At 44.9% G+C, this 21389-nt stretch overlaps 1 protein-coding gene across 3 annotated transcripts in view; it reads left to right on the top strand.

The window, feature by feature from the left end:
• Positions 1-21389, top strand: part of PDE4B (phosphodiesterase 4B) — a 1470628-nt gene that overhangs the window by 1043157 nt on the left and 406082 nt on the right. The window contains exon 1 of one of the 3 annotated variants that reach the window (XM_085602357.1): positions 4203-4758. The exons of the other annotated variants lie outside the window; for them this stretch is intronic. Coding sequence (XP_085458483.1) covers positions 4709-4758 — 50 coding nt within the window. The 5' untranslated portion in view covers positions 4203-4708. Of the gene's footprint in view, positions 1-4202; positions 4759-21389 lie in introns of those variants that run through there. 3 annotated transcript variants of the gene reach the window in all.

Here is a 21389-nt window from a genome sequence, read left to right as displayed (position 1 = left end):
CGTGTACATCTGTGATGCATACAGTAGTAAGGGGCTTTGCATTGGGAGCCTTCATATTGCATTAATAAATACTTTTAAAAAGGAAGTAATTTTAAATAATTTACACCTGTACAAACTCCATTGAAAGGGGCTTTACATTGTTTAACACTGAGAGACATTCTTACACAGATTTCCAGTTTAGGATGGGCTGGAAAAGTCTGCTTTTCATTGTGTATATTTGTAAATATTATTAAACCTGTCAGCCTTAGGATGGTCTTCCTCCAAACGTTTTGCCTTACTCCTCCATACTTTTCTGATCTTGTTTTTGTTGGCCTTAAAACTCTGCGCACTTTACCATTGCTAACAAGTGCTAAAGTGTGTTTGCTCACTCCTTAAAACATGATGAGAGTGACTAGTCCCCACTTAGCATATTTAATTTACTTATAAGTCCCTAGTAAATTGGTACTACCTATACCCAGGGCCTATAAATTAAATGTTACAAGGGCCTTCCAGCACATGTTGTGCCGCCCACTCAAGTAGCCCTTTTAAACATGTCTCAGGCCTCACTTTACAGCTTATGTGTGCAGTTTTGATCTGCCATTTCGAGCTGGCAAAATAAACCTTTTGCAAGTCTCAAACCAGCCCTTTAAATTCATTTACTTCACCCCTAGGATAGGACCAAAACAGCCCACAGGGCTGGGTTGCAATGTATTTGAAAAGTATGACATTTAATTATAAGTTTTACATGTACCGGTAGTGAAAAACTCTTACATTTCTTTTTCACTAATCCAAAGCCTGCTTCTCCTATAGGATAAGATTTAATAAGATGTATCTTTCAAATGAGAACAGGTAAACAGTTCATATTTGGTGTCTTTTGAATTCTAATGAAAAATCCTCTTTTATGGTGAAAATGTTTTTTTTATTTCTGTTTTGAAAATTGTTAGAAAGTTGGTATTTTCCTGTTTTGGCCATTTAGTGCCTGCAGCCTGTCTCTGGGTCACATGACTCAGTGTAATTGACAGCATTATCTATTCCTCTTAGATAACCACACACAAAATAGAGAGCTTAGATGTATCTGGATGGGCCATCATTTGCAGGATGGGAGGGTAGAGTTAGGCACTTCCCCGCTTACACCTGGATAGGCTGTGTCCTACCTTCACACAAAAGATTGCATATCCCCTGTAGTTAGAACCGAGCCTGAGCAGGGAAGGTAGAAAACCTGTTAACTTCAAAGGGAAACCTCTAGTAGCATGTTCCACTTCACAGGCGGCACCAAGTATAAATATTTGACCTCAGACACCAACTCCTCAGTACACTTCTGGACCTGTGAAAGACTATGCCAGGAAGAAGGACTGCTGTGCTAATGAAAGGACTGCCACTCTGCTGGACGGCTGTCCTAAAGAACTGTGCCTGCTGTGATTACCTGCTGCCTGCTGACCTCTTGTCTGGCTGAGATGGACTGGGCCTGTACCCTGGACCACTCGAGTGACTCCAAGCGCTAGTCTCTTGCAACCAGCACCTGGACTCTGCAACTGTGAATTTTACCCTGCCAAGTGGTACCACCCCAGTGTGCCTGAAGTTCTCTGCTCATCTGTGGACCTGGCAGAACCGATGCAGGACCTCGTATTGCAGCCTAGTTTCTTGGAACTGACACAGTGCCTCAACTGCGCAGCATATCCCCGGCACTGGACTTTGCATCGCAAGCCCTCGCTGACGTGATCCTCAACTATGGCTCTGGACCTCGCACCTCAGCCTCGAAGCTCCTTGGTACCAACACATCACTTCGGCTGCTCAATGCACCTTCTACACAGGACTCCACAACTCTTCACAACCAGGATTTAAGATATTTTTGTTCAATGAGCCTAAGTGGGTCCCTGTAGCCGGTCTGCACACCATTGCGATTGCCTTGAACTTGTGACTTTGACCCACTGTAGCACGACCAGATATCTATAGTCGATGCTTTGTGATTATTGGCTCTATTTTTACTGAAATCTTTACAACTGCATCTCTTCAGCTCTATTTTTTGTTGTTTGGTCTTGTTTGACTTATTTAAAATTACTATATTTTTCTAATCAGGTGTGGGGTCGTTTTTGTGGTGTGTTTTCACTTTGTTTCTATTTGTAGTGTTGGACAAATACTTGACACATTGCCTCTGAATTAAGCTTGACTGCTCTCTGCCAAGCAACTCAAGGTTTGAGCACAGGTTAATTAAGGTTTCACTGGCCTCAACCAATAACTCAATTTCTTACAGTAATTTTAGGTTTAATATTTATTAGTGTGTGAATAAGTGTCTTTTTTCCTGTTTAAAAGTTAAAAATCACTGATGGGACATCCATTTCATTGTTATTGTGTTCTTTGTGGAGTTCCGAGTTGTTATTGTGTTCTTTGTGGAGTTCCGAGTTTCTAAACCACACCGCATCATTGAGTAAACCTTGGTCTTCTCTGCTTTGCTACCCTGAGGGTCAAGTGGTAAAGGGGTCCATTTGGTGCTTAGTTTGGGTCCATTAATAAGGTGGCCCCATAGCTTTTTGGAGAAATGACATGCACCCTTGAACATCAAAAACAACAGAAAGAATTCATGCTTCTTAAAACCCTGTTGACTTTCTGTTCGTGCCTCCGGACCCCTGTGGCAAGGGTACCAACCAAATCTGCTACCCCATTCTACATCTACTTGCCACCCTCAGTGCTATCTGGATTATAGATGCATACTTAGAGAATTGGCATTATTAATGTGACTGCTGACCAGTGTAGTGACACATACTCCTGCGTTCTCTGTAGTGCGTGAGAGGGCCCATCCTCTCTGAGGGACCTACTCAGCAGTTATTTTTCATGGCACCAAACACTGGCAGAAAGAAAGACTCTGACTTCCCACTAATCTGAGGACCCCCGATGCAAGCAGCACACAAGAACTACACTGCCATTAATACAACGTTGACCGTGTCTGGTATGCTTATGGTCACCAAGGTACGCCATGGGTGGCAGTGTAAGTCAACATACATTGCATGGGAGCCCATGATTTTCCATTACATCATTCACCGTCACATTCAATGAGTGTGTCATTCATTAAGTACCAGGGACTTGTGTCCCCATTCCTTGATATCAGATGATGGCGACCATCATACGCTTTATTAGTCAATGTTATTTTTATTAATACAAGAGCTCATGAATTTAAGAAAAAATGTTTTCCAACTTTATTCCCATAGTGTGTCTTCATTTTTGGCAAGGTGCACTCATTTTTTGTTTACATTATAACAACTCACACATTTCAGACCTAAAGTTCTGCAGTCATGCTGGCTCAGAGCTTTCTGATTTCTGAGCAAAATTAATAAGATGTTTCCTCTAGGTTTGCCTAAGAGGGCTTCTTTCCCTCATTAGAGGCCGGGGGCAGTTTAGTACACACTGCTTACTTAATACTGACTGCCACCTATTCATGGATGGTCGACCTTGGGACATAGTACAGAAACTTTGCCCTGGTGCCAGTGCATACCAACGCTATTTCGCCCTGTTTATCAGCTAGTCGAATACAAATTGTGTCACAGTTCGCAAAACATAAAATATGGAAATGGATTGTGGAAACATTCCTAATAATTAACTATCCTATACATATTTGCTTATAAAGCATTTTACATATACTGATTTTGAACAAAGAAACTCTAGTCCATGAACATTTTAAAGAAAATTAGGGAAACTTCATTCTCATTGCTTTTGCTATTTATGTAATAAATATCCCACAAACATGTTATCAAACATATCACTTTGCATTGCAAAAAATTGTGTAAAATTATGTATCCACTTCTTAGTTTGTAACCACAGCAGTAATCATGTGAATCCAACGTGTGTCTCGTTTGCTCCATTGCATATTCCACAAGCAAGAAACACGGCAGTTTTCATTATGTTTTTTGCACCAGTGCAAAGTTTCTATAATCCGGTCTGTGGTGTTCATTTCTTTTAGTGCTGTGTGGGCGTTTCTTGTCTTAACGTTTGTATGAATTTGTATGAAATATTTACATGCTCTTTTTTTTATTATTTAATACGCTTTAAATAGTGCATGTGCTTGAATATTGATATTTTCTCCCGTGGTGAGGAGAACAAAAAGCACAGAACGACCCTCCCCTGGAAGTTGTCTTCATTGCGGTGCACCATGTGTCACTCAAGAAATTCGATCCTGGGCGCTAGGTGTAGCGGCGGCCGTCACGAGGAGGCTGAACCGTGTAAAACTCGTCAAACAGGAGGTGAGGTAGACTCGAGCCGGCGCGAGACGCAGAAGCGGCATTTCATTCGGGCAGCCCGAACAATACACCGGGGTTTGGAAAAGGGCCGCTGCGGAGAGTTCCTGGTCTGCCGAGAAACAGACAAATATCCCTTTGTAAGGGAACGCTTTGCGCATTTGCAAATCTCCCACGTACTGCATCGTAATTGTTACTACTCTGAAAGGGAAAATAGGAAACCGCGGTTTTCCCAGGAATATTTGCTTTCCTACCTGTGGCACCTGAGAAAAGGTGAAGCTGAGGATAACATTTGAAATCTGCCGCAGCGTTTTGGCTGTCGGTGAAAATAAATAGTTTTAACTTACTTCTGTGACATCGATTATGGAATGAGAGATGCCGGGTTTTCAGAGACGATGAAAGGCCATGTGAAAGCAGCTGCTCGTAAAAATACAGGTTTAAACAAGTGACAAAAGGCTCGGAATATACCTGTGAGGTGTGGGAGTGGAGGCCGAACCTGAAGAATGCTGAACATAGCTGACCACCCGACCATACGGCGCCACTCCTGGATATGGTAAGATGGGGGGGGGGGGTTTGGGTGTTGGTCTGGTGTTTGTAGGGGTGTCTGTGTGTGCATGTGTACACATTTAGATGAAGATACAGCTGTATAGTCCATTCTTATCTCTCCTTATCTCACAAACATCCTTTGGTTGGAACGTCAATAAATCATGACACCGTGCTATGATTTTCATCCAACGGGAAGCCTAGAATGTCTTTACGTGTCGTGTAAGTCCATTACGGTCCTATAGTGCTCAATGGGTATTCTGGTGGCGTATCCAGCCAGCACGTGGATCAGACTTGTGTCTGTTGTCATGTCACCAATAACCCTTCACATTAAAACTTTAATTCATTTTATACTTGTTTGTAAATTAAGTAAAATATTGAATCTTTTATGTATTTCTTTGATGAAGGCTTGTTTTTTTTTTTTAAATTGCGTGTATTGTTTTGAGTTTCATATAATCCAAAATGTTTCTGCCAGGGACACCAGCTTCCAGTAATAACTCAGTGGGGTCCCTTGGATCCCAATTATGATTCAGTAAAGGTCCCCAGGTTCCAGTAATAATTAAATAGGGGCCCACAGAAGTCAAAAGGTTAAGGACCAGTGCATTAGACTATTGCATCAATCAAATATTCAAACACTGTTCTGCTAAAGGTTTGCTAAAGGCCTGTGGCTTGCATGCTTTGTGCTACTGTGATAGTAAGTGTATGTGATTCATGTGACGAGGTGTACTCACACCCATGTTAACAAGTAGGGCAATTATAGCAGTGACTGACTGCAGAGAGATTACATAAGGTTACATCTTGTTTGTGAATGAAATGGTGATCTTTCCTACTCAGTGTGATGAAGATTATGTTGAAGACTTACTCATACAGACCTTTCCCGCTTAGCCTCAAACCTCCTCTCCTTCACTTGAAAGGTCTCGTGCAAGAAGCAGAGTGTGTGTCCAGCTTCTATATGGCCTTCTTATTTATTTATTTGATTGTTTATTTTGAAAGTTTTATATAGCGTGAACTTGACCACCGAGGGTATCAGAGCGCTTTACAGATTATGCATCACCAGGTACAGAACATACAAAACAGAATAACCTAAACAGAAAATACAAAGTCAGAATTGACCAACAATCTAGTGAAGGCACAGGAAAACATATCATAAACAACAGAGGGTGAAAAAAAAAAAATCACAGTCTAGAATTGTCCGGTCAACTCATTAACAGGTGGCTGGGGAACAGAACAGCGAGTATGATCCCCTAATCAGAGGAAGGTGCCAGGCTAAGGAAGAAATGTCTTCATCAGTAGACCTTTGACTTCTTTTTTGAAGAAGACAGTGGACGGGTTCACCCTGACTTCAAGGGGAAGGGAGTTCCAGATCCTCGGAGCCATCCCTGAGAACGCTCGGTTATAGGTCTTTTTTTTTGTTGAATTTTTGAGGTTTAAGCAAAAGGGAGCTGGCGCTTCTGGAGGCTCTAGAACCACAGGAGAGTTCCAGTTTCTGCACAAGGTACAACGGTGTCTTGAAGTGGATGGCTTTGTGAGCCATGCTTGCAATTTTCAGCTGTATCCGAGCTTCATATGGCAGACAATTCAGTTCCCGCAAGTCCGGGGAGATGTGGTTGTATTTTGTAGTGCCAGTTAAGAGCCTCGCAGCGGGGTTTGAGGGTAGCCCTAAGAGGAGCCGTCCTAACTCTGGGCAGGCCACAAAGTGTTGCACTACCATAGTCCAGCTTAGAGATCACCAATGCCTGAACTGCAACCTTTAGGTCATGAGCAGGGAGGAAGGGTTTGAGCTTCCTAAGTCAGCTGATTTGGAAGTTCGCTCCTTTGGTGCGGGAACTGATGTGCTTCTGCACATTCAGGCGTTTGTGTTGAATGATGCCCAAAGATGATGCTGAATCTACCAGGTGCGGTCTACAGTTAAGGGCAGTCAGCTGATTTAACCATTGCTCCATGACGAAGGATTGGTTGTGGGGTGAGATCAGTAGGAATTCTGTTTTAAGAGCATTTAACTTCAGGTGGTTGAATGTCAGCCATCTTTGTGTTTCCAGCAGGACTGAATTGAGGGACTGGATGTCTTAGGGGGAGGCTATCTTCAGGTATAGTTGGGTATCGTCCGCATACATATGATAGCAATTGCTGGATGATTTTAAGATTTCTGTCAGAGGCTCCATAAACAGGTTAAAGAGCGTGGGGGACAATGCTGACCCTTGTGGCACCCCGAAGGTGACTGGAGCAGGGTGGGACAAGGATTGGTTCACCTTGAAGCTTTGGGATCTGTTCTGAAGGAAGGAAGAGAACCAGCTTAATACCGGCCCAGACAGCCCATCCTGTGCTCTAGTAGGTCAATTAGGTGATCATGTTTGACAGTATCAAATGGTGACGAAAGGTCCAGGAGGATCAGTAAGCATGACTCATAGTGATCCAGCATTCTAAGCGCATCATCCATGATGTGCGTTATCGCTGACTCTGTACTATGACCTGGGCGGAAACCAGATTGTCATTGATCCAGGAGTTGGAAATGTTCAATGTGATGACAGAGTTGGGCAAGCACACATTTCTCCAAGAGTTTTTCCAAGGTGGGGATGTTAGTGATTGTGCGAAAGTTAAGAAGGTCTGTGGTATCTGCATTTGGTTTCTTTAGGATTGGGGTGACTTGACCTGCTTTAAGGCAATCCGGAATAGCCCCTTGCATAAGAGAGGCACTGACGATTGTCGTCCAAAGAGATAGTAAGGCGGATCTCACTTCCGGAAACAGGTTCGATGGCAGGGGGTCGTTGTAATGATTGGAAGGTTTCAAGGTTATTCTTCAGAAAGTGCCTAGAGTGCCTAAAATGAACTTTCTAACCGGACCGTTGGGGGGTCTTGTGACTCTTTGCTCAGATTCTGCAGTGAATTTGAAGAAATCTTGAACATTCACTACCTAATGGTATACATTCCACGCCTCATGTGATTGGCCATTATGTTTCAGCACACAAGTTAAGTTATCATTAAAATGTTGTCCTGATTCACAAGTAGATCATGTGACACAATGCTAGTGTTGTATATAGCATTATGGAGGGGTGGGTGTTAGTTTTGTCGTTGCTTTCCATCAAAGGGTTCCAGTAGACATCAACCGAGCAGCAAGTGTAAAGCAACGAAGCTCAAGTTGTCCATGCTGTAACTTGAAACCCGTGGTAAAAACTCGACATTATTCACTCAAAATATGTACAATTGTATGTTATGTGTGGTCTCCTTAAATCCTCTTCCTTTATTCGGCCTATCCCATGGATCAGCAAAGTAGGATTAGAGGAGTCATGGTTGAGCTATGCATAACAGGTTCAACTGCCCAAGGCTATCTTCCCCTCGTTGTATTTTAAAATCACTGTATACCTTGTGTCCTAGCACTGAATGCCCCAAACCCCTCCTGTCAAGATGTTGGAAAAAAAAACGAGTGTCACGTCAGCTCCATCACCACTCCTTTCAGTACTCCTCAATCCTCAGGTACAAAAACAAAATACCTCACATCCTGTCAGCCCCCTCCTCCACCCTCCTTACTGCACCCTACATACTTAATTATGTACAAAAATTAAAATTCCTGGCACCTATCTATCCCCCCACCACCAGCAGTAGTTTCCTCAACCACCCAGTCCCGATATTATAAAAACGCAATTTATATAGTTTATATAAAAAATGAGGTATTGATTTTTAATTGCAATACACAATTCTATATTGTGTATTGCACAATATCGTACCTGTACAATGTACTTCTACTACTGCACAAAACCCTCTATGCATTTACCTCCCCTTTCCAACTCCAAGGTGTTTCTGTCTGTTCACAAGCTGAGAGCCCCTGTAACAACGGCTCTATGAGCCTCTCACCAGCATCACCTGCAGTTTCCAGTCAGCATGGGTTGGCAGAGGCCTGTGCTTGCCAGGGAGATGTTAATTGGCTTCACAGGAGCACCACCTATATTTCCTTTGCTTCCTCTGGTGTCTTAAGACTAGGGCAAGGTGGCATATCACCATCAAATCAGAGCACAGCCATCGTGGGCCGATGCTTCTCTACTATAACATCAGAGCACTGAAAAATACGGCTTGTGTCAGAGCATTGAATAACCAGGCTTCGAAAAGTTAATGGGCCCGATTATGATGTTGGACGGACAGCCACCAATAGGCTGTCAGTGGCCTTCAATCCCAACATCCAAGGTATCTGTCTGACCATCGGATTACAATACCGGCAGTCGGAGCGATTTGGGTGGGAGGGAAGGCTACCGTCTCGACAGGCTCAATGAGCCTGCTGGGCAGTGGTTGGAGCCTAATCCCTACAATGGAGGTGGTGCCTGCGGAGGCACCCTGTAGGAATTAGGATGTCAGTTTCCAACAGCCTTTTCATGGTGGTCCCACCACCATGAAATGGCTGTCAGAAAGGGACTTAGGAGTCCCCCAGCAGGGCCGCCGTCCCCCGTGGGCAACTGCTAAGTGTCCACGGGAGCATATGTGGTGCCCCCCAAACATCCATGCAGTGTGTGCCAGTCACCAAATTGTGCCTGGCACACAATGCCTGGATGTTTTCAAATGCTTTTTACTATTGTATCTTGTGCAGGGGTCCTTTTCCTGGGCCGCTGCACGAGCCGCAATAGTAAAAAGCATGGCGGTCGTATCGTAATTGGGCTGTTGGGACTGCCGACGCCTTGTCGGACTGTCTCGTGCCCGAAATGATGGCGCTCGGACGCTCATCTGACCACCATCGCAATGAGGACCAGTGTTCCTAAAGAAAGCTTTCCATGGAAGCCATCCATAACAGTAAGCCTTTCTACTTTCTGCAGCATAGAAGACACCTAGCTTTTGTGTCAGAGGAGCTTTCAATTAGAGCATCTCAGAGCTGTAACTTCCAAACTCTCATCACCTGATTCTAAATGGCATGTGTATTTAGACCACAAACAGTGTCCAGAATGGAGCAAAAGATGAGCAGCAAGTGAGATCTAACATCTGCTCTCCCTACCCTCAGGGAACTCTTACAACCTGTACATAGACCTTCAAGAGCAGCCGGCGAGGGAGTCATGAAAATGTAACTAAGACTAACGAGCATTGCTTCGTGTAAAGTGCAGCTTTGTTGTAGCTCGGAAGTTGCTATGTTGGCTGTAATGCATTGTTCGAGCTGGCCTCAGTTTTACTTCTAGCATTGTCCCATCGTGAAAGTGAAGCTAAACATCCGTAAAGTTAAATTTCCCACTTACTTTTGTAAAGCTGAAAAGAAATGCCAAATAAATTACAAGGAAGAGGGATAGGAAGATCACTTTAGTGACAAAAAATGAAAGTACGTCTTCCCTATGACTTTTTCCAAAGACTTAGCCCAATTCGCAAAGTCACCTGCACACACGTTTCAATCTGGGTGCGCCAATGGCACGATTTACCAGGGCAAGTTCATGTTTTGTAGTAAAAATAGATACATTTACATTTGTAAATGTATTTACTAACTTGCAATATTATATCAGCATGGTGAAATTTTCTGTGGGATTAATATCTTCCCAGCGGTGAGAATTGGGAATGCAGTGAAAAATGAATGGGCACCCTCAAACCAACACGTTTGTAGGCATTCATTAACTGTATTATGCCCAATGCCCACCATTCGCCCTTGCGTTGTCAGGCCATCGACATCCCCAGGGCTTCTTCTCCCACCCTCGCATGCAGGGGGCCTGTCTGATCGCCCTGGCCCTGGCTAGGGCTTGCTTGACTTGCGCTCATCTGACTTTGAGAGCCGTCACGAACCTGAGAGGGGCTTGAGGCGTGAACCCCTGCTCAAATGTTTGTTGTCCTTCCGCCTAGCAAGAGTAGGTGGAATCTGGGCATTTTAAAGTTTGTAGGTTTCTGCTCTGGTTGCCATCATTGCTTGCTTTTGCACATCCCTCCTCCTTAACCATGAGTTCACGTTGTTCAATGGTAGTGTCTCTGCCTTTAAAAAATAAATAGAAAATAATTAAATAACATTGTGCATGGCTGCTGCTTATGTCACCATATCCCATTGTTGTCCTTTTGGTATTCTTTCACTAACTTGGCAGTATCTCTCCCCGGCTCATTGTACTCTATGGATTACTGGTCCTTCACTGATTACCCCCTTTCTGTTTACGAGCACACAGCATCCCACTGCTTCTGTGGCGAAGCTTGCTCGTCCTTATTATCATTTGCAAGTCTATCTCTCACATACCCTCGCCCATCGCATCGCCGGATGGTGCGTCCCATAGCACAATAACCTTACCTCGGTGGTTGTCACACGTGACATGAAAACACTTCTCAAGCAGGCTCAACACAAAACAAATGCCCTGCCAAGCACACACCCCACAGGGTGTAGCTTGCAGTCGGTGTGGGGAAGCGCTTCAGCCCCCACACGGGGATAGTACGTGCTATTCTAATGCTACATACAAGGCACTAAATACATTCAAACATTTACTTCTATCAAGGGCAGGAGGGCCCCCCATGCAGAGTGGAAATCTGATAGGAACTCTGTGTGAAAGGTGCTTCCCCTTGGGGATATATATTTTTCCTCTGGGGAAAAATAGCATGCTCAGATACACCTTTGCTCAGCTTTTGCACATGTGCAAATGTACACCAACAATGGCTCTGGCAGGTTCCCAAGAGCACTCCTGGATGTCTTCGACAGTTCCAAATACTGTGTAAGTCTACGCCAAATGTAGGCACAAACAGCAGGTTTTGTTTCCATTTGTGAGCCGGGCCCTATGAGTTGTTCCTGCTTTGCGTTCATCTGCTGCTACGCCCTGTGCAGAGAATGCCACAAAAGACGAGTTTGTTGACTTTGATCTCAAAGCTGCCCTACAAGTTGGGCAATGTCCCAATGAAGTCTAGTGCTCGTGAATGCACCCTTTCTCTCTGCAGCATTACACCAGGTTGACTATCGCTCACGGAAATGTTTACGGAAACGGGGATGCATATATGAAACTGTACCCATGGATTTCAATCTTGCGTCACTCCGCTAAGCTCCAAGGTGAGAGCTTTAGTTCAGTGAATAGATGTTGCTATGGGAGTTTGATCCAGAGCTGTCATTCCTGCCTTGTGGTGGAAGGATAATTATGAAACATTGTTCTAGGCACCACCTCTAAATACTCAGCCGCCTGGTTTAAAGTATATATATTTTTTCTTTAATATTATTGCACTTGGTGTAACACTATTATTAAAAAATACATTTTTACTTATAATCTTCATAAAATAAATTCTCGTTTATTTCTGGAGATGGCGCTGGTGGATGAGAACAGGGCTGCTCGGGTGACAGCTCTAGCAGCAGGCTTTTTTATTTTACCTAGATTTTAACTATTTCATCCTTTGCCATTGTGCATTGGATTGAGAAAATGCACTGGGTTCTAACGATGCGTACCTTTAGGGCAATGATGTGGCAAAAAGGTGAGTGTGTACATTGTTAAATGGCGCCTTCTCGATTATTCTTATAGGGCATGTTAGTTTTCGTGGTGTGTGTAATTGTAATATGCCTATGTCTTCGGCCTGCACAAAGACAGGTGAACTTTCAAGAGTTTAGCCGAGATCACTGCGTGGCATAGTACCACTCTCAGGCCACCTCCCTCTGACAGTCTCCTGATCACAGACATCCCATGGAAGCTGCAACACTCCTTTGGTTCGAGTGAGGGTCCCAAGGGATGGTCTGGGGTGCCTTGGGGGTAGGCAGCGGTGGCTCCTCGGTTATGACGGCAGCAGATGTAAAACTTGAAAAATAAAATAATAAAACAGATTTATCATCATTTTATTTTTCTTCAGAGGGCTGCATCTTGAGGGCTGGGCCATCCTGATGACAGGCATGGAGGAGGAGTGGTGGGCACTGCTGCTAGTGCGCATGTGGGTTTAGCCAGCCGTCTTAAGACGGCCAAACTGACATGCGCACTGAGATGTCTACAACCCGAGCTGCGTTGCAGGTTGGAGACAGCAGGCAAAGGTTCCAGTCTCTCTGGGGTCACAAATCCAAGCTGCTCATGCCAATCTTGGCATCTCTCTCTCATGAGAGCAGCGTCTGGATTGGCTATTGGGGAGTCTGGTAGCCTCTGCTGCAGGGGAGCCAGAGGTGCAGAAGATGCAGAAATGCGGCTGGCGACAGGTATGTTCTTTTTTTGTTGTTGCTGTTATTGTCGTCCACCCTCCTCCCCCCGACTTTTCCCTGACACCAGCCGCTACTGGGGGTAGGATGGCCAGATCTCATTGGGTGTGTGGCACATTTCTGGTATAAATTACCAGGCCGCTGTAGTGCCAGAGGTGAGTGCAGGATTAAAAGAGTGCAGCAATGGCCTTAGAGCAGGACACAAGAATATGAGCCACTTGCTGCCAATCACTGCTCTTTGCATTATAAAGTGAGATGTTTAGAAACAAAGTTCTTCCATAAGCTAGTCCTCAGGTCAAGGAAGTGCCTTTTGTAGGTTTGGTGTAAATCTGTTCAGTAGATTCTGAGAAAATAGCCTTTAAATCAATATATATATCTGAGCCAGCTTACGGTGCGCTTACGGTGCGCTTACCGTGAAAATTATAAAAAAAAAAATTATCCACATTCTCCCCACCCCGTGTGCAAATGGTGCCCGAAGGGCACCATTTGTGCATTGCATATTACACATATCAAATTAACAAAGAATACATTTCAAAAAGATGCGCATAATATGTCCCCCATGTGCACACGGTGCCACCCCATGTGCAAATGGTGCCCGAAGGGCACCATTTGTGCATGGCATATAACAACAATAAAATTAACAAAGAATACATTTCAAAAAGATGCGCATAATATGTCCCCCATGTGCGCACGGTGCGCGAAGCGCATCGTGCGTACATGGCCCATCCCGCATAATGTGGGCACGCGGTGCGCGCAGCGCACCGCGTGACCACCGTGTGTGCACGGCACTAACTGCGTAAAGTGGGCGCGCGGTGCGCGAAGCGCACCGCGTGCTCACTGTGCGCGCACGGTGCGCGAGGCGCACGGTGCGCGCACGGAACGAACTGCGTTAACTGGGCCCGCAACGCCACGAATGGCGTAAAGTAACTTAGCATTTAAAAAACCGTACAAATTCACTGAAAAAACCATAGGTTTCACACACGTTATAGTTAGGAATTAGCATTTTAAAAACCTTGCAAATTCACTGAAAAAACCATAGGTTTCACACATGTTATAGTTAGCTGGACATTTTACTGATAAAAAACCAATGAAATTCCCCCGTTATAGTTAGTGCAGGCAACTATAACTCACGCGACCGCAATCTTCTGCTGATGACATATGTGTCTTTATGAAAAAAAAATATTTGTAATATATGTATAGCTAAAAATTAATGGAAGAAGACATGGGCAAATAAGTGTCTAAATACAGTATTAGCATCAGCAGAGGATTGCGGTTGCGTGAGTTATAGTTGCCTGCACTAACTATAACGGGGGAATTTCATTGTTTTTTATCAGTAAAATGTCCAGCTAACTATAACATGTGTGAAACCTATGGTTTTTTCAGTGAATATATATATATATATATATATATATATATATATATATCAAACCACAACTGCTCAGCAGACGAGGGTGCACTCCGGGGGTCGTGATCCTCCATGGGCGCCACCAGCACCTCGACCGGCGAGTATGCCTGACGCGTTTCGGAAAATGTCCTTAATCATAGGCAAGACACTCTGCAAGTTGAACAGCTGCAAACTTTATTTGAAAATTGTTGCCCGCCAATGGGCTTCTGAATAGAAAGTCCCGCTGCCTTCTGGGACTCGTAGTGTTTGCAGCCAGTCTCTTTACCCCAATGGGCGGTATGAATATATCACATCAGCCCTTCGTGGGCTGCGGGGCGTTGGTGGCGTCCACAATCCATGGTTCGACCTCCCTGCAACAGCGACGATGACATTCATCTCGCATCCTGCCCCCATTCCATCTGCGGGTGGTGCAACCCTCCGCGCCCGAAGCCGGCGCGTATTAACATCAAACCACAACTGCTCAGCAGACGAGGGTGCACTCCGGGGGTCGTGATCCTCCATGGGCGCCACCAGCACCTCGACCGGCGAGTATGCCTGACGCGTTTCTGAAAATGTCCTTAATCATAGGCAAGACACTCTGCAAGTTGAACAGCTGCAAACTTTATTTGAAAATTGTTGCCCGCCAATGGGCTTCTGAATAGAAAGTCCCGCTGCCTTCTGGGACTCGTAGTGTTTGCAGCCAGTCTCTTTACCCCAATGGGCGGTATGAATATATCACATCAGCCCTTCGTGGGCTGCGGGGCGTTGGTGGCGTCCACAATCCATGGTTCGACCTCCCTGCAACAGCGACGATGACATTCATCTCGCATCCTGCCCCCATTCCATCTGCGGGTGGTGCAACCCTCCGCGCCCGAAGCCGGCGCGTATTAACATCAAACCACAACTGCTCAGCAGACGAGGGTGCACTCCGGGGGTCGTGATCCTCCATGGGCGCCACCAGCACCTCGACCGGCGAGTATGCCTGACGCGTTTCGGAAAATGTCCTTAATCATAGGCAAGACACTCTGCAAGTTGAACAGCTGCAAACTTTATTTGAAAATTGTTGCCCGCCAATGGGCTTCTGAATAGAAAGTCCCGCTGCCTTCTGGGACTCGTAGTGTTTGCAGCCAGTCTCTTTACCCCAATGGGCGGTATGAATATATCACATCAGCCCTTCGTGGGCTGCGGGGCGTTGGTGGCGTCCACAATCCATGGTTCGACCTCCCTGCAACAGCGACGATGACATTCATCTCGCATCCTGCCCCCATTCCATCTGCGGGTGGTGCAACCCTCCGCGCCCGAAGCCGGCGCGTATTAACATCAAACCACAACTGCCCATTGGGGTAAAGAGACTGGCTGCAAACACTACGAGTCCCAGAAGGCAGCGGGACTTTCTATTCAGAAGCCCATTGGCGGGCAACAATTTTCAAATAAAGTTTGCAGCTGTTCAACTTGCAGAGTGTCTTGCCTATGATTAAGGACATTTTCCGAAACGCGTCAGGCATACTCGCCGGTCGAGGTGCTGGTGGCGCCCATGGAGGATCACGACCCCCGGAGTGCACCCTCGTCTGCTGAGCAGTTGTGGTTTGATGTTAATACGCGCCGGCTTCGGGCGCGGAGGGTTGCACCACCCGCAGATGGAATGGGGGCAGGATGCGAGATGAATGTCATCGTCGCTGTTGCAGGGAGGTCGAACCATGGATTGTGGACGCCACCAACGCCCCGCAGCCCACGAAGGGCTGATGTGATATATTCATACCGCCCATTGGGGTAAAGAGACTGGCTGCAAACACTACGAGTCCCAGAAGGCAGCGGGACTTTCTATTCAGAAGCCCATTGGCGGGCAACAATTTTCAAATAAAGTTTGCAGCTGTTCAACTTGCAGAGTGTCTTGCCTATGATTAAGGACATTTTCCGAAACGCGTCAGGCATACTCGCAGGTCGAGGTGCTGGTGGCGCCCATGGAGGATCACGACCCCCGGAGTGCACCCTCGTCTGCTGAGCAGTTGTGGTTTGATATATATATATATATATATATATATATATATATATATATATATATATATATATATATATTCACTTTAAATGTTTTCCACCGTGCACGCACGGTGCGTGCACCCTGCATGCGCGCATCCCGCGATTTTTTAAAAAAAATGTCATTTTTTTTTCAGCCTTCGGGGTCTTTCAGGGACCCCCTGACAAAGGCTAGGGGTCAGAAACTGTCTACCCTGCCCCCTTTTCACGTTCGCCACCTTCCTTTTTCCCTGTCGCACACAAAACAAACAAAATGGCGGCCGACACTTCCTGATTTCGACCAATTCGAACGTTGACTGACATGTAACCACCAATCAGAATTACGCTCGCGCACGGCACCGTGCGCGCACGGTGCGCGCTTCTAGATATATATGTACTTTTAACTGCAATTTTCTCAGGAAATACTGAACAGATTGACCCCATATATGCAAAAGGCGCATGCCTGACCTGAGGACTACCTCTCTGCCAAATTTCAAGTAATTCTGTTCAGCCGTTCGGGCTGTACCTTCGACTAAAGGTCCTATGGGAAAATGCATGGGGAAAACGCGTTTTGGGACCCCCTTTTTTCTCGGCCCCACTTGACGAATCACCCCGAGACTTTCAGGGTAGGAGCTGAGCGGAGTGCCCCATTAGTTTAGAAAATTTCGCGAGGATTCGTCAACAGGCGCCAAAATAGAATTTTGAGATTTCCTATGGAAACACGGTCCTAACTATAACTATCTACTGGCGACTGCCAGTAGATAATATATATATATATATATAGAGAGAGAGAGAGAGAGAGAGAGAGAGAGAGCAAGAACATTATTTAGCATGGAGATGAATGGTACATTTTTATTCGAACAGTAAAATGTTACCTGTTGGTGTATTTTAATGAAATATTTTTGCTGCGATAAATTTGTCTGCAGTAGTGTAAGCTTTTGCAGCTTTTCTCTATAGTAATCAGCTAGCAGAAGTCTATTGATTGCAGTGGAATGTGGAGATATTGTTTTTCTTTAGGGAAAGAATGAAGATTGAACAAAGTATTTAGCATACATTTCAATATTTCCATTGCTTTACCACATTGAATTGTATTATTTTTGACAAGTACTTTGTCAACTCAGCACACATTAACTGAACTTAAGGTCTTTTGGCCACAGGGCATATCCATAGCGTACACTGACCGTGTATGTTGGCCGTTCAAACCAAGCTATGAAAATACTGGCAGTTGTTGGCAACTAGGACTCCAGTGGGTGGCACTCATGTTTTCACCTGTAGAGTTGGTATAAGAAGCCGTTGACTGTGTGTGTCAACTATTCCCCATTACTCAAGCACTTCACTTTTCCTAATCATGGACGGTACAGTGCATCTTTAATGTTGTTTGCTGCATTGCATGTTTGAAAGTCCATGAACCAAGTGAATTTGCCTTTTTGTGTGGTCACAATGTTTTTCGCATAGGATGAAGGCCCGTCTTCAGTTTGCCCTGTGTAGGTTACAACAGACATTCACAACTCTCATCCTTTCAAGACCCTTAACCCATCTGGGAGAGATGAGTCCTGCTAGGCTAATAATAAACTTGAGAATAAAAGACTGGCCAAAATGGGATCTGCTGCTTAGGGAGCTCTAATGCAAACTCTGTCTCAAGACAAGATAAGTCTTTGGGACCCCACTGAGGAAGCCTTTGCTACTTTTGTCCAAGCCCTACGAAAGTAAGGCACACATATTCGAAGGACACAAGCGGACTTGCCCTAAATGGCATGGTCTGTTTTTTCAATGATCAAATTGATGATGTCATGTGTTATGTCATCATTGGTGGCACTGATCTAGCTATCAAGTTTTTGTTACTATTATTTATTTGTTTTGTTATTTTTAGTTTGTACTAGGCCACCCTGTGATAGTGTAGTCTCTGAAAATGGCGTTCGTGAGTAACTAACCCCATTGCTGGCAATGGGAAGCTCATAGCATCATATGAGCATGGGAGTCAAGCTTCACTCAGAGGGCCATGTTCCTTGTGAAGGGCTAATCACAGTGGAGTTATAATGGGATGGAAGACATATGACTGATTTTTCAGTTTTGGGCTCCCAGTATGTTGATATTTCTGCCTCCCTGGGACTTAAAGTTGAATGTGACCTATGTGAGCAAGTTTGCATTACAAGGCCTCAGGTTTTGGGTTGTGATGTTGTCTGTGATGTCATTTCTGCACCGGTAATCAGAGTATTGAGCATTGTAGTACAGTGGCGGCTGGTGACATTTGAAAGTGGTTAGACATAAACGTTGGGCATGATTTTTATTTAGCAAGCAATGTGAACAAGTTCCATGGACAAACCTGGGGTCCAGGGGGAGTCCCTCTCCTCAGAAAGAAATGAAAAAAAGATTGGCAAATGGTGCATTTTAAAGCAAATGAATGTACCAATAAAGCAAGGCGTATTGAGCAGTGGGAACATATAATCTTGAAATATTAAACACATTAAAAACTGCCCCATATCTTCTTGCATTATTTTTTCAACAGTTACTGTAATGTGTAAATTGTTCTGCATGACAACTCTAGCCCTTTGAAATGTATGCTTGCCCAACGTCTTGCACTGCATGTAGCATTAACTTTGGAAAAATATGCTCTAACCAGACTTCATGAAGCACCCACAGATGCTCACTGTAACCAGTCATATAGAAATATGTGCCGACAGGTCTGTAAGTGAGATGAAAAAAGTGGGTGCTCTCTATAAAGGAAAATGCCAAATAAATTTCTGTGATTCCCATAGTGTGCCATCAGACCGGTATTTTGGTTCTCTCTGAGATGTAATGTTATCCAGATAAATGGCACAGCAACTGACATATACCTAAAGCCTGTCAGTATGATTGGCTTTGTCACTGGGTGTTAGATGTTTAAGATAAATGAGTAACAACAATGATTTCTTATAAATAATTAGCATTGGAAATGTTTAAATTCTGCAATAGTGAGTCTGTGAATTAAAAAGATTTGAGGCCTGTGAAAGGAGTGTTGGCCTTCAATTATGTGTCCTTTATGTTAGATATGTATCCTTTTTCTCTGCATATCTTGTCCATCTGCACATCTTCAACCCCCTCTCTTTCCTCTTCAACATCCTCTTTCACTCTTTCCCAAATGCCCTTCCTCGCATCTGTCACTTCACCGCCCCCAACATGCACTGCACTCCCTCAAACTGAAGCACTTTAATTTCTCTTACTTTTGCCTTGCAAATATTTTGACATCAGTGTACCTCCTTAACACACATATTCACAGAAATTCAGTTGCAAATGGAATACACAAACATTGTTCTGGGTGCTCTGTAGAGAGGCCAAACCACTGACAGGCACTTTGTTTGGCTTTAGCCTTAGCGTCTGAGCGCTCAATCAAATCCCCTCATAAACACCTGGCATGGCTCAAGCTTCAAAGTATGCACAAAAAAAAAAAGACAAACAACAACATTATAAAATGGCTAACTCGTGGCATATGCAAGATTAAGTACAGCATGTAAAATAAGAGAGGAACTAAGGGGCCTATTACGATGGTGGAGGGACTGGAGCCCGTCCGCCATAGTGGTGGTGACCGGGACCATCCGCAATACATGCGGCGGTTCCGCACACCAAATCAGGATGCGACCGGCACCATGGCGGTTGCATTTTAACATTGCAGGGGTGCTGCTGACAGCAGCACCCGCCGCGATGTTAAAATAGCATGTTGAGCATTTCACTGCACTACGTGGCAGGCACCACACGGTGCCTGCCACTTGGTGCAGTGAAATGTAGGGGGGTACTATGGGTACCCCCAGTGCACCCACACCTCCCCTCAAGACAAGGGGGGCCCGCAACGGGCCCCCAGAACCAATCTCCACAAGCCTTTCAATGGCGGTTTACCCGCCACGGAAAGGATGGCTGGAGACAGCATCGTGGTTTGGCGGACAGTGTCTGCTAGGCACCGCCACCATTTCATGGATGCAGACCGCTCCACCAGGCAATAGCAACAATTGCCTGTGGCGGTTCTGTGGCGGACCGTCTTTGCATCTGCCGCAGTCCATACGCGATTCCCCCGCATTGTAATGTGGTGAGGTTAAAATTGCGGTTCGTTTGCGGAAAGACCGCCACCGCATGGCTGGCGGTGGCGGTCCTTCTGCAATAGTAAATGGCCCTTAAATCGCTGAAATGCATTCCCTCCACATTTTTAACATTCATTGTTTGCAAGTCAATCCATGTTTTAGTATCAGCGTTAACTTAGGGGCATGTACACAGGGCCAGTTTTAATGCCATACATTAGAGATCTTGCCACTGTAAGCACATGTTACACAGTAAGCACATATCTCTAGCATTGGGCCTGACACGGATATTTGGATCCATTTTGCAAGGGAGCAAATGCCGCAGCTCCACTTCTAAAGGAGCGAGCAATGTGCAGCAAGGGCCTGGGGGTCACAGTGGTGCAGGTTAGAGTAATGAGGGGTCTCAGACAAATATACAGAACACAGCATAAGCTTGCAATCACTTACCATTACAGAGAACAAGGCACCGGATCAAAAGTGCTTGCATCCACTCTCATGTTTGACGAAAGTGTGGGATCTACGTCTTTGAAGGACGGACATCTGAAATCATGCAGGGATGAAGTCTCCTACGTCCGAAACCGTGACGCTTAGTGCGTCACTGGACTACAGCGTGCATACAACAAGAGACCCCAATGGCAATGAAGGGCTTTAAAACAGAAAGTCCTGTGTCATGTGTCACGTTAATAAAGTTGATTTACTGCCTGTCTTCCGTCTCCTGCTTCACAGCGAGGCGGGCAGGCAGTCTGAAACAGACAACCCAGACTTAAATACATTAATTTATTTAGAGATACAATCGTATCTCTAAATAAATCAATCTATATTATATTTTTTAATGTAAATGTGTAGGAATTGTCAGAGGGGCGCAGCCCCACAGCCCTAATGGAGAAACCCTGTTGTAGTAGTTGCAGATTGGCGAATTCTAGTGTGTTTTTTAGGTTTTAGATTTAACCATAATGCCAATTCAGCTCAACTTTTTTGATGAATTTCTTGGATTTTTTTAATGCTACACATTTCTTGCTTCCTACAGTACTCCCATACCTTGTCCATTCACCATGCCTCATACACATGCTCACGGTACCAACAGAGAAGGTGGAATACTGCTAAAATATCAT

The sequence above is a fragment of the Triturus cristatus genome, chromosome 4_2 (assembly GCF_964204655.1).
Source record: "Triturus cristatus chromosome 4_2, aTriCri1.1, whole genome shotgun sequence".
Lineage (NCBI taxonomy): Eukaryota > Metazoa > Chordata > Amphibia > Caudata > Salamandridae > Triturus > Triturus cristatus.
Note: the sequence above shows the minus strand (reverse complement) of the source record. Positions and strands in the feature narration are given on the sequence as shown.